Source organism: Phaethon lepturus, unplaced genomic scaffold (genome assembly GCF_000687285.1).
Source record: "Phaethon lepturus isolate BGI_N335 unplaced genomic scaffold, ASM68728v1 scaffold6034, whole genome shotgun sequence".
Classification (NCBI taxonomy): Eukaryota; Metazoa; Chordata; class Aves; order Phaethontiformes; family Phaethontidae; genus Phaethon; species Phaethon lepturus.
In genome coordinates this window covers 53,158-78,086 of record NW_010535373.1, presented here as the reverse complement: position 1 = coordinate 78,086, position 24,929 = coordinate 53,158, and the positions used below count along the sequence as shown (strand labels likewise).

The 24,929-nt window shown below is 48.5% G+C and overlaps 1 protein-coding gene across 1 annotated transcript in view; it reads left to right on the top strand.

Annotated features, from left to right (window-relative positions):
• Window positions 1-16,122, top strand: part of ARHGAP25 (Rho GTPase activating protein 25) — an 18,297-nt gene extending 2,175 nt beyond the window's left edge. Inside the window, exons 2-11 of the mRNA XM_010285783.1 lie at window positions 3,089-3,282; window positions 5,494-5,581; window positions 6,004-6,123; window positions 8,702-8,909; window positions 11,371-11,503; window positions 12,475-12,548; window positions 13,142-13,263; window positions 14,036-14,235; window positions 14,747-15,330; window positions 15,912-16,122. Of these exons, the coding sequence (XP_010284085.1) occupies window positions 3,089-3,282; window positions 5,494-5,581; window positions 6,004-6,123; window positions 8,702-8,909; window positions 11,371-11,503; window positions 12,475-12,548; window positions 13,142-13,263; window positions 14,036-14,235; window positions 14,747-15,330; window positions 15,912-16,122 (1,934 nt within the window). The remainder of the gene's footprint in view (window positions 1-3,088; window positions 3,283-5,493; window positions 5,582-6,003; window positions 6,124-8,701; window positions 8,910-11,370; window positions 11,504-12,474; window positions 12,549-13,141; window positions 13,264-14,035; window positions 14,236-14,746; window positions 15,331-15,911) is intronic.
• The last annotated feature ends 8,807 nt before the right edge of the window (window positions 16,123-24,929 follow it).

Genomic DNA, 24,929 nt, shown 5'->3' with positions numbered 1-24,929 from the left:
AACGCTTCGGGGGCCACCACATTTGCTCTCAGTGGCTCTTTCCTGGCCTGCCAGAGTGGCAAGGAGTGGCAGGCCGAGGGCGGCAGGGATGTGTTGTTGAAGGAGACGATTGCAAGGTCTGGACGACGCTGGTGAGAGCCGCAGAAAAAGCTTTGCCCCAGTCCCGCATCAAATTTTCAGCTGGGCGTTGCACGTGAGCTGGGCATTGCACTGGCCACAAAAGGTAGAAGCATGGAGAAGTAGTAGGGGAGGGAGCCGCAGCCTTGGTAGTTCTGGTTTTGTGAATGCAGAAAACTTTCTAGCGGGCAAAAATGGCCTTGCTGTCTGCAAAGCCAAGCACCCCGCAGCAGCTCCCTCCCCAGGCCTCTGCACGAGCCCGGAGGTGGGGATGGCGGCTGGGGAGTGCTCACAACGCGGGCAAGAAGGATCCCGCAAACTGCTCCCGTGGCCTTAAATGAGCCCGAAGTGCAGGGAGAGCTGTATCGTGCAGAGGGAAAACAGACCTGCCTGTTCACACGGGTGCGCACGTACGTGCACGAACACGGCTAAGCCACGGCTGAGTCTGGTGCTTCAGAAGGGCTGATGCTAAAGAGAGGGGACCCAGGACCCTCCGCATGCACGTTCCTTATGCACCTGGGCAAGGCTGCAAAGAGGAAGAAAATAAACCTTATTTCCAGCAAGGACCAGGCAATTTCAGCTCAAGGCTGAGAGCAGTGCCTGCCAGGTCGCTTCCTTTCCATGGTGCGGAGCCCTGATGCAGCCGTGATGGGCTTAGGGGGAGATTAATATCTCTGATAACAGACAGTAAGACATTGCATTTTTCATAAATGACACAATTTCTCCTTTCAAGTCTTGTGCTGGTGGAGTATCAGTGCCGCTGGGCTGAGCGGAGCTCTTTGGGGAAGGCTGAACGCGGAGCTGATGGGTGGAGGCTCTTTCCTGATTTCCACCCGTTTGGGTGTGAGTAAGGACCCTGCGAGCTGCGTTGCAACAGCTTCACTTCAGATTAAGCCCTTGTGGTCATCGGTGCTTGGTACAGAGACCTCCCTCTGCAAATGCTAGTGCTAATTAAACCGAGCGAATATCAGCATGTGTTTCATCGAGGGGCAGATGAGGTCCTGTGGTCAGGTAGGAGAACACACAGCAAAATTCGGGAAGGCATCAGAGTGCTGGCTCGTGGGAGTGCTGCTTTCTGCAGAACAGGGCTAGTTTGGAGCCGACCCCCTCGGGATTTGCTCTTTGGCAACGGGCTGTCGTTCCTGCGGAGCAAAGTCCTCGCTCAGGAGGCCGGCAGAGCCCTGCACCCCGCAGCCTCCGTGCTCCTGGCGGCCGCTCCACCGCTGTGGATCACTCCCCAAAAATCCTCGCCCCCGTGGGGTCGGCGGCAGCTGCAAGACATGAAGGAACATGATTTACGGAGAGGAGCGATGCTGCTCGTGAGCAGTTTGCTGAGAATTATATTAATATTTATGAGATTTGGGTAATGCAGGTGTTTTGGCAAAGAGCGAAGAAGCTGCCCAGAGCTTGAAGTGCAGTTCGGAAACCCCATTTTGGTTTTTGCATCAGGGTAATCCCCAGTACCAGCATTTTTCAGGGGAGGTGGCTGGCAAATCCCTTTGGAAGACCCTCGCTTACAACCACATCCTCCGCAGGGGGCATCCCCCATCAGCAGACACTGAGATACAAGCAGCATCCTCCCTGCGCTTGGAAGGCTGATTTCTGGATTCAGAATCCTTCTTGATTTTTTGGGAGGTGATTTGCAGTCCTGCGACAGTTTCGTAGGGGAGCATGAGCTCGGAGTGCCCATCCAAGCCTGCTCCAAAGGACAAAGGCAAAACACAGCAGGGTTTCTTGCTCCGGGGGATTTCAGAAGGGGAAGCTGGGCACCCTCTTAAACTGCAGCACCCCTGACCTCTGCAGCAGCCTAACTGCTCCGGCTCCGGGTGCAAAATGTTTTGCAGGCAGATGTTCCCTGTGGGTGTCTGTGCAATGGGAGCACCCGCTCAGGCGTGAGATACCCCCATCCCAAACATCACAAGGCAGCGGCGGGTGATTTTCTCCATTTTTAAGCTTGTCCTTTGCACTCAGGTTGACACCAGCATTCATCGACGCTCGTGTCTAACGCAGCTTTGCAGCTCTCTGCTCCGCTGACCAGCGCGGGGGAAAAGCGGGCATCTGGGGGTAGAGATACGGGGCTGCCACAGCTTCCCCCACCCCACGGCGTTGCACAACACGTCCCTCTCAGCCCTGGCTCAGCCTGAATGCCCTCTGCAAGCAATGCTGGGCTCAGGGGCCGAATCCTGCACCGCCCTCGCCCGCAGGACCCAGCCAGGTGCCATCGGCTGGGGAGATGTAAGACCTCAGGAAATCACCATGTGCAGAGACCGGTGAAGCTGAATTCCCCCGGAGTTGTATTATTTTTGCCCTGCGACCACAAATGCTAACTCTAGCCAGCTGGGTGGGCACTGGGGTCCCGCAGTGCCCGGTCCAGAGGCAAAAATCCCGTCTGGAAATGATCCCTCCCAAGGCATTTACTGTCACAGAGGCGTTTAGAGATGCCACGGGGCCATTCTGCCGATGGTCGGTGGCACCAATGGGACTCGTCTATGCGATGCAAAGAGGAGATTTACTGGCTCTGCCCAGCCAGTAAATCCACACTGGCACTTTTTCTACCCTTGGAGACTTTCCAGTCCCATTGTGTGAGAACTGCCCTGCTGGAAACATCAGGCAACCCTCTCCCAGAGCACAACTGCAATTTCCAAACAGTTTTTTTAAGCCAGGCTGGGTCATTCTGCTATGGCTGCTGCAGGCTCTTTGGGGTGGGTATAAAACAAACACACACTCCCATTAAAAAAAAAAGCTAATGATTTTCTTCTCGCTTGCAAGACAATTACTCCCACGCAGGAAAAAGGAAGCGCATACTGACAGATACTGCAGCCACTTCCTTTAAAGACTCCAGCCAGTTTGCTCAGCACAGGCAGAGGGGCAGAGAGCCGCTCGCTCTGTGGTAGCTTAAACCGTCCCTCTCTTTCCTTGGCAGCCCGCTCCAAGAGCGTGATGAGCGGCGAACCCGCGCTTCCCTTGCCAGCCCGCTCCAAGAGCGTGATGAGCGGCGAGCCAGCGGGCGCCCGGCCGGGCTCCCCCAGCCCGCTGGAGCGGCCCCTGAAGATCGGCTGGCTGAAAAAGCAGCGCTCCATCGTCAAGAACTGGCAGCAGCGGTACTTCGTGCTTAAGGGCCAGCAGCTTTACTACTACAAGGATGAGGACGATGTCAAACCACAGGTAGGACGAGGCTGCTGGGATTTGCCGGTCCTCTATCTCCCTCTTCTTACAGCTTTGCTCGAAGGGAAATGGTTTAGGATGGGCCTGGAGTAGGGTATTAAAGAGGTTTTCCGCCTTTGGGCAGTAACAGAGATGCGATATCCTGATCAGGATCATCTCTGCACTTAAATTCTTAAAGTGCTTGCAAGCCTTGCTGGGTGCTCCGTCCCTCTGTGCCCAAGGAACAGAGTGCTCGGAAAAAACCAGTTACCGACTAGAAAGTTGCTGTCATTCTCCCAGACAACAGAAACGGTCTGGGGAGAAAAAGAGCTCGGTACGCCACCATTTTTGTGATGGCAGGTACAGCAATGGGTACACAAGATGATGGGAGCTCTTAGAGAGGTTTCAGCCACGCGCTTGGTGGGAAAGACATCTTACAGGATGATTTAGGTAAAAAAACCAAGCAGGACTTTCAGCATAGCCTGGGCGTGAGGATCTGCCCCAGGCAGAGCTCACAGCAAGCCTGTGGGCTGGACAGACGACAGCAAGGGCAGCTGCTTCCGTAGGACCTCCTGCCACAGGAGAGGGCAGCCGGAGGGATAAGGGAAGGAAATCTCTCTCTCCGGGTTTGTGTCCCACCTGGCCCAGCCCCGTCCTTTGCAGAAGGCTCAGTGGCGCTTCGTGTTACGCAGCTGCCGCCCCGGCCCGTTGCATGCGGCCAGAGGAAACCTGCCCTGACGCCTTTTCCTCTACGGGAAAAGGCTTGAAATTCGCTGCACACTCTGGAGCATGTCAGTTCCGATGCTTTTCGAGATCCCCAGGACAGCACAACGTGCACCCAACCCTTTGCACAAAACAGGAGTGTGATCACCCACCTGGGCACAATTTAAACATCTGCACCAGTGCCCAACATCCGCAGCCCTCCAGCAGCATCTTCCCATCTTCATCCCCTCTGGGTTCTAACAAGCCCTCTGCCTCGCCCGTATAAACCGTCTCTCAGGGCAGGCATTGTAATACACTTGCCAGGAAGAAATCAGGTTGTTTTCCCAATTTATATGGATAAGTTTTTCATTTTTCAACCATTTTCTCCATACCTGAACTCACTTTTTGAATATCCACAATCTTTTCCTCGTTTTGAGAAATTTCAGGGAAAGGTCCTCCCCTTTGCTGGAAAAGCCACTCTCTGTACCAATCGTTACCAGTAGCAAAACTCATCTCAGGATAGAAAACACTCATGAGGGGAAGGCGATCGGTAGATCCTCAGGGTGACAGCACAGGGCTGAGCCCGCCGGCGTCCAGGTCCTATTTCTGGCTTTGCCCTGTTTCAGGGGTGACTGGGAGGAGCAGTCTCCCCAGTTGTAAATGAGATGTAGAAACAGAAAGTGCTGTCAAAAGCTTATGGCTATTGATGGCACTTTTGGCGGCCCTCGCCGTCCCCCCGGTGCACCATCCCGAGTCATTTCGAGCCGCTCTGATCCCATCAACGATTCTGATTGACACAGCTGCAATTCAGGCTTTTGGAGCACTGATGGTCCCCACTGCTCGCAGGAGCCCAGTGGCTTTCAGGAGGGCTGAAATCGCTGAGAAACTTAATTTCTGTGGTGCAGCCTCATTTCCTGCCCTGGGAGGCCTCCGGTGCTGACTCACATGCCTGTTTGGCCCCCACATGCCTTGGCCGGTCCCCACCCATCCCGTCCCCTCCAGTGGGGACCGAGTTGCCCGTGTTCACCATGACAGTTGGGGAAAGGAAGGCCCAAAAGAAATGGCTGTGTTCCACTTCACTTTTTTATTTTCCCTTCCCTTCTTCTTTTCCTCTACCCCTCTCCTGCAAGCTTTGGGTTTGTTTTTTGTTTTTAAGTGATGCTGTGTTAAAGGAACAGCTTTCCTGCTCTGGTGCAGCAGAAACAGGATGCGCCGGTGTTTTGCCAAGTCCCTTCCCCTTTGTACTTTCTTCTTCTACTCCCAACAGGGGTTAAAAAAACATGACAAGGGGGGGAAAAAAAAGGAAAGAGCAAAATAACCAGTTTTCTCATTCTGAGAATCACTTCATCAGAAAAGCTGGCATTTAAGAAGTGTCCCTTATTGTTTGAAAAGTCATTTTTAGCATGCAGGTATAGGCCACCAGCTCCTGCAACCTGAAAGGATGTCGACCCTCAGTGCTGACACATGGTAGTGTCAGCCTCGCCGAGATGGGACTCGGGTATCTGCAGCTCCTGCTCTGCTTTGTCCTAGGGCTGCCTGTCTCTCCAGGGAAGCACCATCAAGGAGGTGGCCAGCAACCCAGAGGAAGGAGGGAAATTCATCTTCGAAATCATCCCAGGTGAGGATGCTTCACTCCGTTGCACGCTTTTGGGCTGGACTGTTCACCCAAAATCATTTGGGCAAGTCTTTTTGCCAGTCCTTTTGTTCCCACTTCTTTTCAAGGTCTCCACGGCGCTGTGTTGCACGTGAAAACGAATGTCTTGCTTTCAGTGCTCACATGTCAGGGCTGGAGGAGGGCCCAGTGTCAGTGCCCATGTCCCATGCTGAGAAGCCTTGCCAAGCTGCAACGTTAAGCAGTTTCTGTTCCTTTCTTGCAGACCTTCAGCAAGGGCGAAATGCAAGAGTGCTGCTTCATTTAACAGACAAATAGACATTAATGGGGAAATTTGGAGCCAAAAGCATTTAGCAAAGTAAACAACAAGAATGTGTCTTTTCTCGTCCAATTCTCTCTATAAATGACGCATAAACGTTTCTTTGCAGGGGTGTCTGGAGACCAGAACCGGGCAGGGCAGGACACCTTTGTGCTCATGGCTAATTCCCAGTCTGAGATGGAGGAATGGGTTAAATCCATCCGGCGAGTGCTGGGGTCGGCGTCAGGAGGTAATGGGGAGCAGAGACAGCTCCTGGAGAGGCGATTTCCTACCGTCTCATGCTCTGCAGTGCTTTTGTGTGAGGATTTCAAACCTGGGCTCGTAACTCCTTGAAACTGGAAAACTAAGCTGCAATGTGACTGCAACTTCAAATGCCTCTCAACCTACTTGAGAGCAGACCCTGCAGTGTTGGGTCTGCTGCAAACATGGGCAATATTAAGGAAGTGGCAGTCAAGCATGAATGAAGATTTCTGGGCTGGTTTCAACATCTTTTGCTAACTTCCTCATTGACTTATCGACCCCAGAAAATGTTGTGCTTGTAAACAACTCTGTTCAGGGATAAAGCATTGAAAAATCTTGCCTTTCACCTGCTAATTTCCTTGCTTTGCTTTTCTTGCTCAGGTCAGCCCTTCTGCCCCCATTTTCTCTGCAGAGTCTGCCTTGGCCATGCAATCGCCCTCTGCACGTGCAGGCAAGGCTTGCGGCGACGGGATCTTTGCTTCCAGCCTCCTCGGGCATGCATTTATGCCGTGACAAAATTGCGGTCAGGGAAGTAACATGAAACATAAAACATTAATCGATCGGAAAGGAGCACACTGTAAATTTGCCACCACAGGTGAAGCCTGCAAAGGAAGCAGCAAAGGTCACTCTGGCCACGTTCCTATAAGGATGAACTATCCAGACTCTTCCTGAAAAGATGCACCAATGAAACAGGGCTGGGAGTCTCTCTAGGTCTCTTCCAAAAGAGCTCTAGCCCAGATGGTCATCCTGAGCCTCCCCTCCCTCCCTGACTATTCATATTATTTTTTATAGAACCCATACCCTTCAGCTGTGTGAGACAGGCACGATGCAGCTCTGGTCTCCTGTAGCTCCTGTGTTAATATAAATCACAGCAGTTCAGAGGTGAGCAGGCACTGCCACTTTGAGCCATAGGCACAGAGGGGCTTCACCTAAATGATGACACAGCTGGTTTTTGTCTGCAACCCTGGTGTCTTCTGCCTCTAAACTGAAACATGCTGTGCCCTGGGGGAGGCAGCATTACTCATCTGAAATTAGGATTGCATGAGCCAGAAATTTTCATGGCATGGCCCCACCTGGCTCTAATACTTAATAACAACTCCGCATCTGATCCTTGCTTAAACTTAGGAGGCTACCAGTTTCTTCCAGCTGGATAAAGTGACCTTATACAATAGAAAATGTAAGTTTATAGTAGCACAGAGAGCATTGAGGACAGCAGAGAAGGCGTGTGCTGCGGAGCTGCGTTTTACGACAATACACAGATTAACAGATCCTGAAACTTCACACTTCAGGTTTCTGCTTTCAATGCAAGCTGAGGCAACATGTGCTTTTAAAGCAACCCACTGCATGGTGGAAATTTGGGCAAGAGCCTACCTAGAAGCAGCCCCATGTGACCTAGCTAGCTGTAAGCTTGTCACATACCAAAAGCAGAGCAGCTGCGAAGCGTGAAGCAACAGCAAAAGCATTTCCAAGCTCTCGGAGGGCTTTTGCAGGGCTGGCTGCCACCCTACAAGAGCCACCTTCCGAGTGGGCTGGCATGGCCATCCCATTGGCCCCAGGGAGGTATCCCCAAATTAACACATCTGCCAGCTTGCAGTTAAAATAAGCAATTAGTTATCAGCTACCAAAGCAGAGGCGCAAAAAAAAAAAGCTATCTGCTTTTACTGTGCACAATGACAGGTTTATATTCATTATTTAAAAGTGTAAGCGAGTCATAAATGAAAAACCCCCATGATCAGGCAGGTGCTGACAAGCCTTGTGGTTCCAGATGAGAGTTCACTTGCATTTTCCTGGTCTGGAATATGCACAGGAATTATTTCAGCCTTCAGAGCACGAGATGAACACATCACAAGCACTGCTGGGGCAAAAATATGGTAGAAGACCCTAGGACCCTTTGCCATTAATATCCCAGAGGAAGTTCGAGTTGGGATTTGTCTGCTCTTACCATGCCCCAGGCTCCAAGGAGGAAGAGTTGGGTTGCTGGCTGCTGCCTTCCCACCTTCAAGCTCTTCTTTTGCTGCGAGTTCAGGAGGAAAAAGCCGTTGCTCAAAGGTACCCCCCACTGCAAAATACTGCTCTGCTTGGCACAGGGGAGTTTCTGGAGGGTGAGAGGAGAGGGGAAGAAAAGCAACTAAACCAGTAAGACTTCCAGCTCCAAATCTCTGCAAGGCTGCTTTTCTTATTTCTTGGTGGTCTCCTGTGCTTACTCTCTCCTTCACCCTTGGGTGATGAGCTTGCCTTCTCTCCCCGTGCCCTCACATCAGCCTTTTTGCTGTTCTGTCTCTCTCTGTATCAGCACCCTGTTCCAGGCAGGCAAGCGGCACGGTAAAAAACAAGGCTCACTGCTTGGTTTTAATCTTTTGAGAACTGTTAATTATTTGGAGGAGGAACAAGGCTTCATTTTGCTATTATTTCTTTGGAAGAAGTTCTGTTGTCCCCCACTTCGCAGACTTCTTGTAGCTCCTATGCTATCAGAAAAGCAGGCAGTGCTCTCACATTTGCACCTGATGCACTCCGGCAGGTCATGTGCCTTTAGCAGAACTCCTCTAACCTCTCTGTCCTTTCTCTAGCTGTGTTCGGCCAGCGCTTGGCGGAGACCATGGCCTATGAGCAGAAATTCGGGCAGCACCAGGTCCCCATCCTGGTGCAGAAGTGTACCGAGTTCATCCGGGAGCACGGCGTGAGTGAGGAGGGCATCTTCCGCCTCCCCGGCCAGGACAACCTGGTGAAACAGCTCAGAGACGCGTTCGATGCTGGGGAGAGGCCATCATTTGACCGGTAACGCTGGATTCCCCCTCTCTTACTCAGATAGGTCTCATACACCCCAAAATCTGAGGAAGAGCAGCCCCAGAGATCCCAGCAGTGCCCTGCAGGAAACCTGGATCCTCCAGAAGGGCTTGACAAGGCAAGAGGATTCAGCAGAAACCCCAAAGGGAGGCGAAAGCAGAATCAGATGGTGCCGAGAATGAGATTCATGGAAATAAAGGACAGCATTTAGGAAAATCCTGGCCCCACACAGCAATTATCATTTGCAGGAGCAGCCAAGGAAGGAGGCAAAAGGAAGAGCCTACACAGCCCGTCAGCTAAGGGCAGAGGTTTAGAGAAAGGAGAGCAAGTAGAGGATCGCAAAAAAGCTCAGAGAACACCCTAATGCACACAGTAGAAGTTACTCCTTTCCCTGCCAGCCCATAGCCATGATATTTTTTTGCTGTTGCTTTTCCCTACCCCACCGTACAGAGATGAGAGAGAGATTTGGGGTGCTGCATCCTCCTGACACCCTCCCTCTGCAGGGCTACGAGGAAAATGGCAAACTCCCTAAAGCTGGGAGGGCTGCCGGTCCCTGCCCGTAGGTCTGAGATAGGCGCTGGAGAGAAACGTTTGCTGCTGCTCCCTCTGCCATGCCCTGTGCCAAATGAGAAAAGAAAGGTGCATCTCTTCATAAAGCCCTCCCTTGGCAGCTCGCAGCCCAGCTGCCCCGCAGGTGCCTCTTCGTCTCTCGGGAGGTTTCCCACCTGTCCCCAGCCCTAAGTCAGAATTGAACCCCTCGGTTTTGGCTCCGGTTGCATAAAGCATCGCCCAGTGTCCCCTGCTCACTCGTGCAGACCGCTCTGGGGCTTTACCTGATGGTTTGCACTGGTGAAAGCAATGACCCCTGTGCTGGGATAAAGGAAAAGTGGGTCCTGCCTTTCCACGGCACCTAAAGTGAGGCTTTTTGGTTTAATTCCTGCCCTGCCCTGGCCACCGTAACGGCGACGAGGAGTGCCCAGGCTGCCGCATGCGTATGGAGGTGGCTGGTACTGGCTGTGGTGATGCCCCATCTGTGTGGACCCAGGGAGCGGCTCCGTACGGTATCACCTGAGCTCCGAGAGCTGCTGGCAAAACCTGGGGTGCTTGTGGGAGGCGAGCACCCAAAACCAGGAGCTTCCCCGGACTTTTGTGCAAAACAGTTTGCCTAAGTAAGTGGAGCGCAGGGGCCTTGTCTCTGTATTCACAGGCCTGTCCCTAACCGCAAAACTTTTCCTAGTTTTATGCAGCCTTGTTAGGGAAAACCACAGCACTTTTACCTGGATGATCCCTGCCCTGGGCAAAGTACAGCCAGGGCTGTGCTGGGAGCATAACCATCCTGCCCGTTGGTTTTGCAGCTGGATATTTCTGGCTTTCTGGGAGCCAGAGTCCTGCTGAGAGCTTTCCTGTTGTAACCTGTATGGGGGTCATAGGAGGGTGAAGCCTTTTTTCTTTTTTGCAGAAGCTGTTTTGCAGCAGGGCATGGCGAGGGCGTTTGGCCCTTTTCCCAGCACCCTGCGATGTTAACCCTGTGCTGCAGGGCTTGGCGTGAGCATTGCTGCAGTGATCTCAGGGTGACTGCAGCCCCCAGGCATTTCAACCAAAACATTTTCTTAGTGAGGAGGAAGGCCAATAATGAGCTTTCCAGTGACCTAAAAGCTGCAGGATGCTGGCTTGACCTTCGGTGCCATCTTCACAGCCTGTTTTTCACAGGCACACGTGTGTGCACAAGCATGGCAGGTTTGAGTGGGGAGCGTTAGAAAGCTGCTGTCACAGCCCAGGCATCCAGGATACCTAATGGTGTGTATTTATAGGCTCTACAAAAATACAGTTCTGAAAAAGTTCCCCTATGGTTATATGCCTTTGTTAAAAATAATAGTATTTAAAAAACCCCAACCAATCCTAAAAATAAATGACCTGGGGGATTTTTGCTAGAAGTTTATAACAGTTTAGCGACTTCAAGGTAGGTCAAATTAGAGGCTTACGATCTTGACAGTGTCCTTTTGACATAATGTAAACTATATGGTACGCAAAGCTGCAAACATCTGTCCCGGCAGAACATCTTCAGTAATTGCTTTTAATCTTAAAAACCCCAGGCAAGCTTCGCCAGCTCCGCGCAGAGCGGGGAGTGCCTGCCAAACATGCGAACACCAGACTATTTGCATGCAAACCCTCATGAGTCAAACGCAGGCTGGGAAGGCTCAGCCCGGGTACGAACACTGGGGACCTGCCAGCCCCACAGTGGGGAAAATCTCCACCAAGCAGTTATTTTCCTGCCAGCTGGGGCCATTCCCTGGCTTGGGGTGCCCTATAGATCCCCCCCAGCTTGCTTTGGCCTCCCTATTTATCTCTCTCTGTCTCCTGCATCTATACACGGAGCTTAAATATAACCTCGCGCTCTCAGAGCGGGGTAGGGTTGGCGGGTTTCACAGGAGAGGCTCTTTGCGCGTTGCAGGGATACGGACGTGCACACCGTGGCCTCTCTGTTCAAACTCTACCTGCGGGAGCTCCCCGAGCCAGTTGTGCCCTGGATGCAGTACGAGGATTTCCTGCTCTGCGGTCAGGTGCTGGATGCGGATGAGAGAAAGGTAGAGATGCATTCTTTCTCTCCTTCTGGCCTTAAAATCAGTTGCGTTTCAGTTCCGGGGCTTTGTGAGCTGCAGATGCCAGGTGCGTATATAGTTGTGCATTTTACTGAGCTTCAAAAGCTGAAAAAAAGAAAAAAGGGGAAAAAAATTTAAAAAGATAAAATCTCCCAAAGCCAGTGGGGTTTCACAACTTGACAACATGGGCTTATCCATTTTAAAGCTTAAATTTCTGCAGCAGATCTAAGAGCTGCTCAGCACCTCCTTTCATTGAGCCCTTGCAGTAAACAGCGAGTGTGGAAACCAAGAGAGGAAGGAAACAGCCTCCTGCAGCCGTCTTCAGCCCAGGCTGAGAGCGGAGCTCGCGGAGGGCTCTGGGTCAGAGCAAGGAAGGAAGTGGGGATTTGGGCGAGGGAGAAGTGAGAAACAGATGGGAACTGTCTTTTCCTAACTATGTATTTTGGTGGAAAAGAAGCCCCCTCCACTGCAGAAAAGCCACTCATGCATGCTGTTCCTATACACAAGGCAGATATCCTTGGCAGCATGAGCTCAGTGAACTGCAGTGTTCAGTCCTGTATTTCAAGGGCAAATGTTTCCTGTAGGTTGTTTCACTTCAAGGTCGTTGGGGTTAAAAATGTCCTAAATGTTTATATACAAGAAATGCAAGGAAATTAGGCATGATCAGCAATCTCCGAAGAGTTCATCATACACGAGCCGGGCTGGAGGGGACCCTGCTCTTTCCTTTGCTGCTGGGGCAGCAGCAGTGCTGGGCAATGGGCTGCCTCTTCTTGCTGAGCGCTGTACGAAAGCTTCTCCATGTCCATGTTTGGTCTGCCAAAGAAATGTAGTTTCCAAGGCGAGCAAATGCCAAGAGGTGAGACCATACCGGGATGCATGGAGTGGCCAAGAGCCATGCTTGAGTCTGCATACAGCTGTGAATCTTTATATAGAGCTGTTTCTTAACTTGCACTTAGGGCCATCAGAAACTCCTGAAGCAACTGTCCCTCCTTCCCAGAGACAACTACAACCTTCTCAGCTATATCTGCAGGTCAGTCCTCTGCACAAGGTAAAAACGGCTCAGATTTGGTGCTGGTGAGTAGAAATATCATCCCAAAGGCAGAGGCTGACCCCTCCAGAGAGAGAGCTCTCCTAAGCCATGTTTTGGTTCCCCTCGAGGCACCAGGTCCTAACTTTTGTAAAGGGAGAATTTCAGCCATGGAGATAAACACGTTGACCCAGTCTCAGCAAAAATGCCTACCCTAAAACTCACTTATGAATCCCTGAGAATTAAAATCAAGTGTAGTTTTTCTGGACAAACCCTTGTGCAACAAAACTGTCGGGTTTCACCGAGCCTGGGTGATTTTTCTCTGGTTATTAAATATTAGATGGTGGGTTTTCCCTTCCTTTTTTGCTTTTTTTTTTTGGGTGAGCAGCTCATCCCATGGTGGTGGTTTTTCTACTGATACCAATAAGACGCAGCTCCAGTTTGCAGTTATAAGGCAACTATATGTTTCTGTCCTTGGGACTTAGAGGAGGAGCTTACGGACTGATTTTTAAATTTTTTTTTACACCAGTGGGTGTGTAAGGCTTTTTGCAGTCTTCCTTCTCTGACTTGAAATATTGGCCCTTGGATGCTGACAGGTTTCTACATGAAATACAGTTGAACTCTAGCGTCAACAAGATGAGTGTGGATAACCTAGCAACAGTGATTGGAGTGAATCTCATCAGACCCAAGATAGAGGATCCTGCAATTATTATGAGAGGTAAAAGGGACTCCTGGAATAACTGGCATAGGAGCACTTGATATGCTGAAATACTCAGTTGCATCCACAATCTTGCAATTAAAAATTTTCTCCAGTAGACCCATGGATATAAGCCAGACACGTGCCTGGGCACAGTAAGTATAGCAGGGTAGAGTAAAGCCTTAAGTTAGTTAAGCTATAAATGTGTTTATGGTGACATAAACTCCCTTTAGGAGTTGCATTGTGTGTTCCCTCCACAGATTTCAAACTATTCAGGAATCTGATGAAGTCACCTTTCCTTTGCTTAGAGCAGGAACATGTGAAATTCTTCTTCGGGAAACAAAGGAAACTCAAAGAAATTACTGTTTAGCTGAGCCAGGCTGTAATCCCATGTGCAAGGACAGATGAAGCACAGCTAATAAAAGAAATATTTTAAGGCCAAAGACTGCTCTGCTCTATAGATATCACACGCAAACGGTCCCAATATTCATATGCCTGTTCCTATAACTGATACTTGCAGTTTCCTTGTTGAGCCAAAGACACACAATTTGTGGCTCAGTGCAGCTGAGCAGACTCCTGTCTTCGTTGCTCCATGGTCTACTACTGCTGTTCTGGAGTGATATAAAAATCCCTCCCTTTATTTGGTTTTATGATTGTGCTCCTCATCTTCACCTGCATTTCTATGTGCATCTCCATTTTGGACACTGGAAAGACCAACCAGAAAATGCAAGCGTGGGTGGAAGAAAGCCCGTTGCATTGAATTCGCCACTGACAGATCTCTAATGTCTTGCAGGCACACCGCAGATCCAGAAAGTGATGACTGTGATGATAAGTGACCATGCAGACCTCTTTCCCGTGTCCAAGGATGTGCCGCCCTCCCCACCTGCCCACAAAAATGACAAGAAAGCCCCCATCCCACGCAGCTCCGTGGGCTGGGACGCTGCAGAGGACCCTGTGGCGCCCAGGGCAGAGAGCTTGATCCAAAGACAAACAGTAAGGCTAGATCCTCAGAGAACTAATAAAACATGAGTTTAATAAATGTGTTCATTATTATGGGACCTAATGGGGCAGCGAGCAACTAAGAGTGCTTGCTATTAATAGGGTAAAGAGCTGTCACTGTCATCCCTGGAATATCTACATCAGGAAAATGATGTAGATAAATTTTCCACTTTCCTGTGGAAACTCTGCTGTTCTGGCAAAAATGAAAACTCGTAAAGTTTTTTAGCTAAAAGGCAGAATAGATGAAACATTTTCAGTTCATGCTGGTGAAGTGAAAATGCGGATTAAAGGCCTTTCTCAGAAAGAAAGAATCTCTGCAAAAAGTTCTTTCTAAATGGAAAACATGGTGCAACCCCAAATAATTTTTACGGAAAACTTGTGGCCATTCCCGGTAGCATGTTAAAATGTGCCTTTTGCAAATATTGCAGTCACAGTAGTCGCTGCAACCTGTCTCTGCTCACAAAGCAGGACAAGGCTGTCCTAATGCCACGGGTCTGTTTTACAGAGAGATGACCTGAATGCCAGCAGTGCCCCCGGACCAGCTGCGAGCTCAAGTGCACCCAGAGAAGATAACGGGTTCAAAGATACACTGGGAATGTGGAAAACACAGTCAAGGAAAAGAACTCAGACTTTACCTAACAGGAAATCTTTCCTGACAGCTGCTTCTCCAGCGGACAAAGGCAGCAATGACAAAAATGACATATTTGCCAGTGACTTTTGGAAAAGCTCCCCTGGGAGCAGCATACGCTCCGTGCTCCCCGACGGACATAAGAGAACGTTGTCTCATGATCTTTTTAAGCTGCTCGACCTTCACCGGGCTTCGACCTACGATAATGTTCCTACCTCCCAGGCAGAAAGTGAGGAAGGCAACAGCTCCAGCCCCAGCCCTTCGAGAACCGTCTCTGATAAGGAATTTCTACCCTGCCCCAGTCCCAGCCACCAGCCGAAGGAAATAGCCAGTCCCACCGGCAGCCCTGCTGAGGTCTCCAAGCCTGATCAGGAGAGCAGGGAGTTCCTGCAAAAGATGATCCTGAAGCTGGAAAAAGAAATGGAGGTACAGAAAAACGACTACGAGGAACAAATTAAAAGGTAACATACTGCAGATTGCTGCTTTCTGGAGAGTATGACGTCTTCAGTTCAAGTTACTACAACACTAGTATTGCACAGACTTATTTATGAGTAATATTATACTAATATTGACTGATGATAAAATATAGTATTATAGTAGGCTATCTAAAAGTCAATGCTCATGTGCTGTACCCTCATGCCATAGTTGCTAATGGTGTATTACTACAATATTAATACTCTATAGTTCTTATTACATCATTGTATCGCACTATAATATTTCTGCAGTAATTACACTGTCATAATTCTTGTTTTTACTACAATATTGTGCCACTATACTACCCAGAATTCGGCAGTAGCAATATTACATTATTAGTTGTAACCATCAGTTTATTATGGCTTCACATATTGTTATCATATTATTATATATCACCTGTATTGATTTATTGCATCATGTTGTGTGGCCATTGAGGGTCAGGGGATCAGTACAGCACCTCTAGCTTATTTTATTGCTTAATGACACAGACGCAGACTCCTTAAGAGCCAGACGATGACTTCCTGGCACTCTTCTGATCCAGTCCTTTATGCTCCATTTCTCTTTGCAGTCTTGAGAAGGAAAACTATGAAGTCTGGGCCAAAGTGGTGAGGCTGAATCAGGACATTGAGAGGGAGAAGAAGAAGTCTGAGGAACTGGAGCTGAAGTTGATAAACGTGGAGCGCTTACGGGAGGACATGGAGAAGAAAAATAAGAAGCTTGAGGAGGAGATTAAAAACTTAGCTAAATCCATAAGCAAAACTGATGCCAAAACCAACTAGGAGAAGACCCCCAGCTGTGCACAGACATAAAATGCAGCTGCATGAATCCACAGGAATTGCCGAGCAGGATCAGAGCCAGGGACTTGTATTATCTGGTGTTCTGCTACCAACCGCAGGCTGGTTTGGAGGAAGGAGCCCAGAAGTTAGAGGCTGGTTTATGGTCTGAAACAGGAAATTTCAAAAATATTCTTTAGCTTTTTTTGGGTGTTTTTTTCAACTCCTCTTTCAGCTGCTCATGTTACCTGTAGAACAGGCCAATACTTCTTGCTGCTCAATTGGAATATCTTGCACTCAGGAGTTCAGGTTAAGGACACATTATGCCTTTACAAAAATAAACCAGCAAGCACCCCTTCTGCCAGCCAGCTGGCTCCTTGCTGGACATATCCACACTGCTTCTGAGTGGAACAAAAAGTCCTTAAATCCTGGATCTGGGGAGACAGAAAAGCCCTGAGGTCTGGGGTGGCACAGCCCATCACGCTGTATGCCTGGATGGTGGGCTGCAAATGCTGTCAGCACCATGGTTGAGATGTTCACATTAACACATACAGTTGATTATTGCTCTTATAGAGCAAGTGAAGCCTAGGCAGCCCACTGGGTCCACCGAGAAGAGCTCTTCATACAGCATCACTCACTGTGCTGTGCCAGACTCATCGATATCAAGGCTCCAGGTATAAAATCACAATATCACAAAAAGCTCTTTAGTTAAGTGGCTGTTCAGTTATTTTAAATCACTGTTCCTTATAGCCATGTGTATATAAATCCAGCACAGCTGCTGACGAGGCTTTGGAGAGCACTTTCACGCATCCATACATGGACCTCTTTGTGCAGAGGGAGTTCATCAGCAACTTTACCTGGTACAGAAAATGGGTCCTCTGCATTTTACCTGATGGACAGTTTTCAATGAATAACAGATCTGGACTTATTTACCAGCTCCACTTTTGTTTTTCATCATTTCATCAGCCTAGAACAGTATTTCCTCAGCCACTTTGGTGGAAACCTGGGTTTGCACCCCAGTGATGATGCTGCCATCAGAATAAAGACTAACTGGACCCAAAGGTCTCATGGTGCCAGTGTGGCTATCTGTAAACTTGTCTGCTCGTTTTCCCACTGCCTGCCAGCAAGTCGCCCTTCCAGCAGTACCATGATGCTGCTGAAGCTTTTGGTGTAGGAAAGAAAATAACAGGACTCTCCAATAAAACCTTTCACTCCTCATTTATGTTAAGAAGGAGGAACAACAACACAGCCTCAGCCCAGCCAGGAGCCTTCATGGGAACAGAAAAGGGAGAACTACAGAGATCTGCAGGAGTTGTCAAGGAAGATGTCTAGGACCAAACACGTGCCTCTGTGCCAAGCACAGTGAAATTAATGCAACAACACCGGATTACTGCTACTGAGGACTTGGCTTTGGTGAGACGAAAGTTCAGCTCAAGACAGGCTGCAGACCTGCTTGGCAGAGCCTGCAAAGAAAAACGACTTGGTGAGAGAAGGGAACACAGAGGAAACTATGTGAAAAAAGGAGGTGAGAGCGGGAAAATGTTATCCAAGAATAAAAGTCAATATTGGGTATATAGCACTTGCTGCTATGAACCTTGCTGGGGGGGGACTTGTCTAGCCCTAAAACTGAGCCCAGACCCCTTAGTCTCAAACTTAGATTCAGACTGGTGTATTGAATCCGCCTTTCCTCAGCTGTGGATATAAAGTACAGGTAAAGAAAAGGTTTGTGAAAGTTGAGCTGCATTTAAGAATCCGACCCATAAATAGCTCATTCAACCTATAGACTCTGACTCCAGGTGGTTTTCCTTTCCACTGGATCCCCAGAGACTACATAGCTCTTCACTGTCCTGCCCACAAACCTTCACACCAGGAAATTAATTTTTTCTGGAGGCCTGCATGGGGTTACTGCATGGGCTACTGCAAAATCACAGTGCCTTCCAGAGGACCCACATCCAAGGTCCTCTGCTCTTGCAATGATCAAATCTGATTAAAATGTTTCAAATCTGAAACTTGGTAATTTAAAATCTCAGTGGGAATCATAGTACCCCTTTGCATTGGACCAGTGGGCTTGGACCTGCTGGTGCAGAGCTCCGCAGCCCACAGCCTTGCAGAGGGATGGGCACCACAGAGAAGAGCCCCAAGGAGGACAGTGTGGCCTCCACCAGCCTTAGCCATCTTCAAAGCTGAGCTATCCAGACCTCACCTTCCCCATCACCTGCATGTCCCATGTGCTGCCGCCTCCTGAGACGACACATTTCTTACCTCATGAAGTCTCTTTGAAGCACCTCTAACACCACTGGTGCTGCAAGTCAAAGTTCTCACCATGCACTTATGGGACCCATATCTTTCTGACACTCAAATCAAGAGGTTTCCAAAGTGCCTGCGAGACGCATTTTGCCTGCCATCATTTCAGAGCAACTGTTCCCATTCATGATTGTTTTCTGTGATTTCAGATGACCTTGACAGAGCTGCTTCAATGTTTATTTAATTTTTTACCTTTACAAGGAACTTATTACTAATCTGGGCATGAGGCTCAGGAGTCGTTTAGGGAGAAACTTCTCCATCGAGTCTAGGAGAAACATTGTGAACATCTGGGCTGGAAATGCCACACGCTCCTCTCTGCAAAGATCAAAAGTGTGAAGAGGCAAATAATTCCCCCACAGCCTGCAGCAGACTGCAATGACGTGGAAAGGCTTGGCTGAGGCTCAGAAGTCTCCGTGATTAGGACAAGTGCACGTTATTTTAGTATAAACTGAGCATTCCTCCACTTCCGTTGCAGATAGGCAAAACAACCTCTATCAAACCATGACTGTTTCTGAAGATCAGAGTAACTTCTTTGAAGATATTCTGCCCATTAAAATTTGGAGTGTTTATAGTGGTCATATTTAAAAGATAGACTTTCCAATAGAGGTCAGGTGGGCTGGAAATTCCTAAGCGCATGGGGGAAGCGAACAGCCTCAGAGAGCAACATGGGCATCTTACAAGCTGGTATTGATGTTGGATGCTGTAAGATAAGGAGGGTTTCCCTTTTTTTTTAAAAGTGAGCTTTTTCCAGAGACAGAAAAGCATGGATCTGCCCATGCCAGACCTGTAGAGACTTTGCATCCTTTTCAGCCCTGAGGGTATGTCCTCTTGGCTCAGCCACACCTGAATACTGGCAATGCCCAAATTCTGGTCTGGATTTCATGCACCTTCAGATCTTCTGTTGGAGACACCAGAACATGAGAATCCCAAAAATTGACTGATGCACGACCTACATTTCCTTCCTCCCCCTCTTTCTGCAGCCAAGTGAAGAAGCTTTTTGGGGAAGGAGTAGCAGAGAAAGTCTCTCCTGTTACTGAAGCAGGGGTTGCAGTTCCTCTGTGTTGCAACGGGCGTTATAAACTCACGGAGGGTTGTTTGGTGGCTGCTTTTCAGCTCAGCAGGCTTTAAGCATTGATTCCGGGTGTCCTAGAAAGTGTGAAACTACTGCTATCATATAAAAGTACAACAGACTTTCTACCATAGAGAATAAAGAATAAACCCTGTAGAAAGATCCTTTTCAACCCTGTCCTGGGCACTGTAGCCTTGGAAACTGCCAAAAAGGCAGTATTTCACCCCCCTTAACCCTCACACTGCACAGCCAGAGGACACAAGAGCATCCCCTTCAAGGTGATGGGAGAATGTGTAGGATAACCCACAAAACATACTGAGGATTTTCCTCTCCCTTTAAATGTGATATGGCTTTCCAAATTAGAGCAATTAAAACCACAGATCTGAATGCATGTAAAACTGTTAAACCATGCATTATGGTGTGAAAATATGACATCTTTTAGGACATAATTTTAGTCCTGCTCTCATTGCCTATAGGATTCTTTGCATTAGAGCAAAAAATCTGTTTTGCTTTTCTTAGGTATTTATGGCATTCATTTAGGAATTCACTTCGTTGTATCCAGGCATTTGGTAGGCGTGAGAGGAGAAAGTAAAATTATCCTTCCCACATTATTCTCTTTGGATCCTGAGCCAGTCACACTTAGCCTGACTTATCCCCTCATATTTTATCAAAGTTGCATTTTTGGCATGATAGTAACTTTCCGTTTTTAGCTTGGCTACTGCATAAAATAGCAAGTCGTTGTGGGAGGCGAGGTGGACGTGCAGGAAAAGTGTCCAGCCATTATTTAGGATGGCTTATACAAACGAAAGAAAAGCAGTGAGAACATGCTGTTCTCCCCCGGAATGAGAGAGTAACGCAGTCCCTCCTTCCTTTACATGGGAGCTGAAAGATACCCTCAAAACAGGTTGCTTTTAAGAAGAAAAGTTTGCCAAATTGAGACTTCTTGTATGAATAATTGTTCACCAAAGTGGGGAGAAAAAGAAGTCCCCAGACTTTCAGCCAAACCCTCCCTGGAAGCAGTCCCACTGTCCCGCTTTCTCTGTGTTTTCCTGCCACCTTGCTGCAGCCCAGGGATGCTACGAAGCCGGACCGCCAAGCTGGCCCGGAGGAGAAATAACCTGTCAAAAAAGGAGCATCCTGATGAAGTGAGGGCCAGCGTGGCGGCAGGAGGAAGCAGCCAGGGTAGCAGGGTCGGTAGTTATCTGAATAAACGCTCCTTTGGAGCAAATGCTTGTATATTCTAGCACACAAAACCTGCAAGTTTAGGAATTCTGAGTTATTCAAGCAGATAAGTGCCCTGAGAGCTTGCATGATGAATACTGCCCAGAGGTTCCAGCTGGGACAGCTTCTTCCTTGGATCATTCACGTTGCCAACAGCTCACCACATGCATGGTCTCCACCGAGAAGAGCTTAGCCTTGTAGCTGTTCTCCTTTGTAAGAGTTTTCTCAGTAGTTAATTCCCGTGAACAGAAGTGCGCAGCAGTTAATTAGGAACTTGGTTTCTTAAGAAATAAGACGTTATAACTTCAGCCAAATACAGCAATCAGGTGAGCAATATGAATTTGGATGCAATTTTCCTAACTGTAAGGCTGTGGGGCAGAGCACAGGGGCAGGGAGACCTTACTGGTGCTGCCACTGCCAGACTCCAGGGTGTGCTCAACCTTTAGCAAACATCAGAGAATTTACCAAGCTGAAAAATCTAACAAGCAGAGAGCTCAGCGAGACGGAAGCAGCCTGTTTTCCCCTTGAGTCCATCATGTAAGGAAGCTTCAAAAAGAGCCATTCACTTTTCATGCATAACCCTGTGCGAAAGGCCCCCCTAAGCCCCCGTGCCCAGCCAACGCTGGTGAGCCCTGCGCAGCCGAGGGGAACGACACTCCCAGCGCCGTCAGCGGCCACTGGTGTGGCTTGTGAAAATTTGCTTTATCACGCGTAAAAACACGATGTGATATTTTGGCCCTCAACACAATGTACCGATAACAGGAACTGGGAACAGGGGAATGTTCCTTTAATCTCATCAGCTGGCTGAAATGCTGCTTGCTGCATCCAGGGAGCTATTTCCAAACGAGTGCATTTCAAAACCAGCCAGCGAGGCAGGGACCAGGCTTTGACCTCTGATTAAAGAAATGAGGATAAGCATCAGCTTGGCATCTGCTTTCTGAGCATGTGAGAGGTAAGTTTTTCCTTTCCCCGGCAGCTTTGCCTTGTTTCCTTCCTTGGCTCCCCGATAAGGGCCAGCACAGGCTGCCATCCAGCCGGAGAGACTCCCCGTCGGCTCTGTGTGCTGTCGATCCCAAGGCCCGTGCAGGTTTTGAGTCTTTTCAGTGACACCTTTACCCTGTGTGTCCCTTCCTGGGGCTCGGAGGGTGGATTTTCTAATGCGTTTCCAAGCGTTTCTTTTGCATTCATTCACCTTCCTGATGTCGCTAAAAATCCAGTACTCGTTTTAAGTACTGAACTCTATGTAAGTGCCACCCCAAAAGGAGTCAGGAGGTCATTCAAGCACCCCAAGGACAGTTGTTCCCAACACAACAGCTACAGGCAGCACCAAGGAGTGAAAGGTCAAATGTCCACTGGAAACTGGGGTATTGTCACACCCTGGGAAGGGATGTTTCCACTGGGGGAGTGGGAACATCCTGCTCCCTCGCTAACTTCCTCCTATCCAGTGTAAAGAAGTCTCAAATGGGGATAAATCACATTTACCATTTGCAGAAGACCTGGGATACATGTTTAGAAATTCATTAGCTCCATAAGACCGGATCTTTCCCCTAGCTGGCAGTGGAAGGGCATTGGCTTAAGGTCAAGGATAGCACAAGAAGTTATGGAAAAGCAACAGCAGATTAAATTGCTGTCATCCACTCTGACCCGCTTCTGCTCACTCAAATATAATGCCTCACTGATAATGGCAAGCAGGATGGCTTTTAAAAATAAAATCGTAGCAGAGTCTTTCTTCCATTTTGTACGGCTGTTAAGAAATCACATGCAGGAACACCAGCTGGGGTGAAGCACCCTAGCATCCCATCTCAATGTGAAGATGGAGCTTCAATGCAGTTGGCATCTAGAGCGGGTTTTTGGGACACTGGTGCAAGGCTCAGATGGTTAGACTGCTTTTTGCTTGACCTGCCCCATGTCTTAGCTCCCCATCCTCTTTTAGCTTCAATACCAGCAAGCAAGGAGCCCATTGCCCATGAAGGTGAGCCTGCACCAGTCCTAGCCTTGCAGTGCCTTGGCCAGTCAAGGCAAAGGAGTTTGCAGCAGAGTGCTCAGGACTCACCATTCAAGCCAACGACTTAAGTCTTCTGTCTTGATGAAAGTCAAGCCATCAAGGTCACAGATTTTTGTTCTCCAAAACTCAACACAAAAGTAATGAAGCCTTTGAAAATGGTTGCAGAGCACATATGAAGCAGAGCCAGACAAAGACTTGGGAATCCTGAGTCCCAATCTACGCTATAAATATTTGCGATAACTAGATCACCGTGCTGGCCATATAACCCTTCGTTTTATTAACTTTAGGCTAGAGGTTTTAGGCCAGAAGTGTTGAAAATTGTGTCAGTGATGAAGACACTGGTATCTTCCCTGGGAAGAATGATGCAAGAATAAGAGAATGATGCAAAAGCAGGATGGTTATAGATAGAAGAACAGCAGAGAGCAGATATACAGGTGCAGTTCATTGTTCAGAGGTACTATTGTTTCCCAGCGGCTACCCAGTCCCTTGAAGGCTGCTGCATTCCCGTGTGCATGCCGGCCACAGCGTGCAGCAGGGTCTGGCTTAGCCGACAGCTCTACCTTAAAAGCTACTCATTCTCTTGCAGTAAGTGCTGGGGTTAATGCAACTCTGGGGAGCTCACTGAGGCCCTTGTCTAAATTGTTTGCCTGTCCTGGAGCTCATTAGTTGCATGCAGTGCCCTGAACAGTGTCACGGAGGAACGCATGTGGCAGCCCCCGTCAGGAAGGACGCATGCCCCGCAAAGCTTGGCCTGCTCCCTCTGCCATTAGCTCGCTGCTCAGGGCACGTTGCTTATCTCTAATGCACTAATTAGGGTGGATAGAGGAAGCACAAGACATGCAATCAATACTATTGGGCCAAATTTGCAGCTGGTGTAAGTTGTTGATTGGCAGAAGAGTGCAGAAGAACAAGAAACAATGTGAGCTAGAGAAATCCCAAGGGAAAAGGAGGGAGTTCAGCAAGGAAAGTAACTGTGGTTGAAAGCAACTTGCTTTCCCTGCAAGAATGACTTCGAAACTGGTACAAAGCTATAAGTAAGATTTTGGGCAGCAGGTTGTATTTGTGTGATGTCTTGCTATTTTGTGTCTATCTCGGCAGCAACCGACTATTGTAAGCCAAAATCAAATCACTGTTTCAACAGTTGGGTCAGCCCATTAGTCTCATAACTGTGTGGGTCTCAGTTTCCTGTGGATCCACACTCTCATTTTGACCCATGGGGGAATTCAGGTCGGGATTTCATAGTGCAGATCTGGTGAAGAGCAAGCACAGTAAGCAATAACTGGTGAACAGTTATGCCAGCTATCAGTACTTGTAGAAATGGTAAAAAGGCTCATTTTTCCTAGAATAAGGTATTTGTTCTGTTTACAGTTCAGCTGGCTGTAGGCTTCTCTGTATCAGTATCATGAGTTGGGCATCTAAAATCTGGTAATAATAAAAACAAATAGAGCATGTTCAGTATTGTAGGATAGCGGGTTTTGCTTTCCCACTCTCCCAAAGCTTTGTATTTCAACATTGCCTGATTAGCTAGCGGTGACAGCTCAGGAAATGGATTCCACCAAATCTCACAACAACTGATCTAAAATGCTCTAATCTCTGGGAAGATAAGGAGTTGCTACAGCAAAGCCAACATAAACCCGAGAGTTATGGAAGGTTGGACTGTTGTTTAGATGCTGTTGCTAGTTAGCTACTGTACTTGATTTCAGAGACCACCCTGTCTTTAAACCGTCTCACTTAACTCGACACATATCTTTTCAACACCATCTGAAGCTCACGTTCTGGATAGCCTCAGCCACACAGAGCTGAAGGACATTGTTTGGGGAGCTCTAGCACTGCAGTGAGCATCCCCTCATCCTAAAGTCGCCACAGATATGACAGGCAGCAGCTTCTGTGAAATATAGCTATGCTAATATTGAATTAATGGTACTGCAGCTGCCTATTTAAAATAAAATACAGCGTATTGTCTTTGTTGGCCATATCTTGGGCCATCACAGTAATATTTGGAGCTAGCTCTTCTTTTTAAGAAGTGTTGCTCTATGTCTTGGAAATTCTATGTCCATTCCTCTCATACAATTTCCTTTACTGCAGCATGCTGATTGCTTTCACCCCTCATATTTCCTTTGTTTACTTAAAAAATGCAATCAAAGGTCCCTCTAAGCCCTTGAAATGCTGAGCAGGGGGTTGATCAATTTGCATTGTGAACAGAATCACATTGGG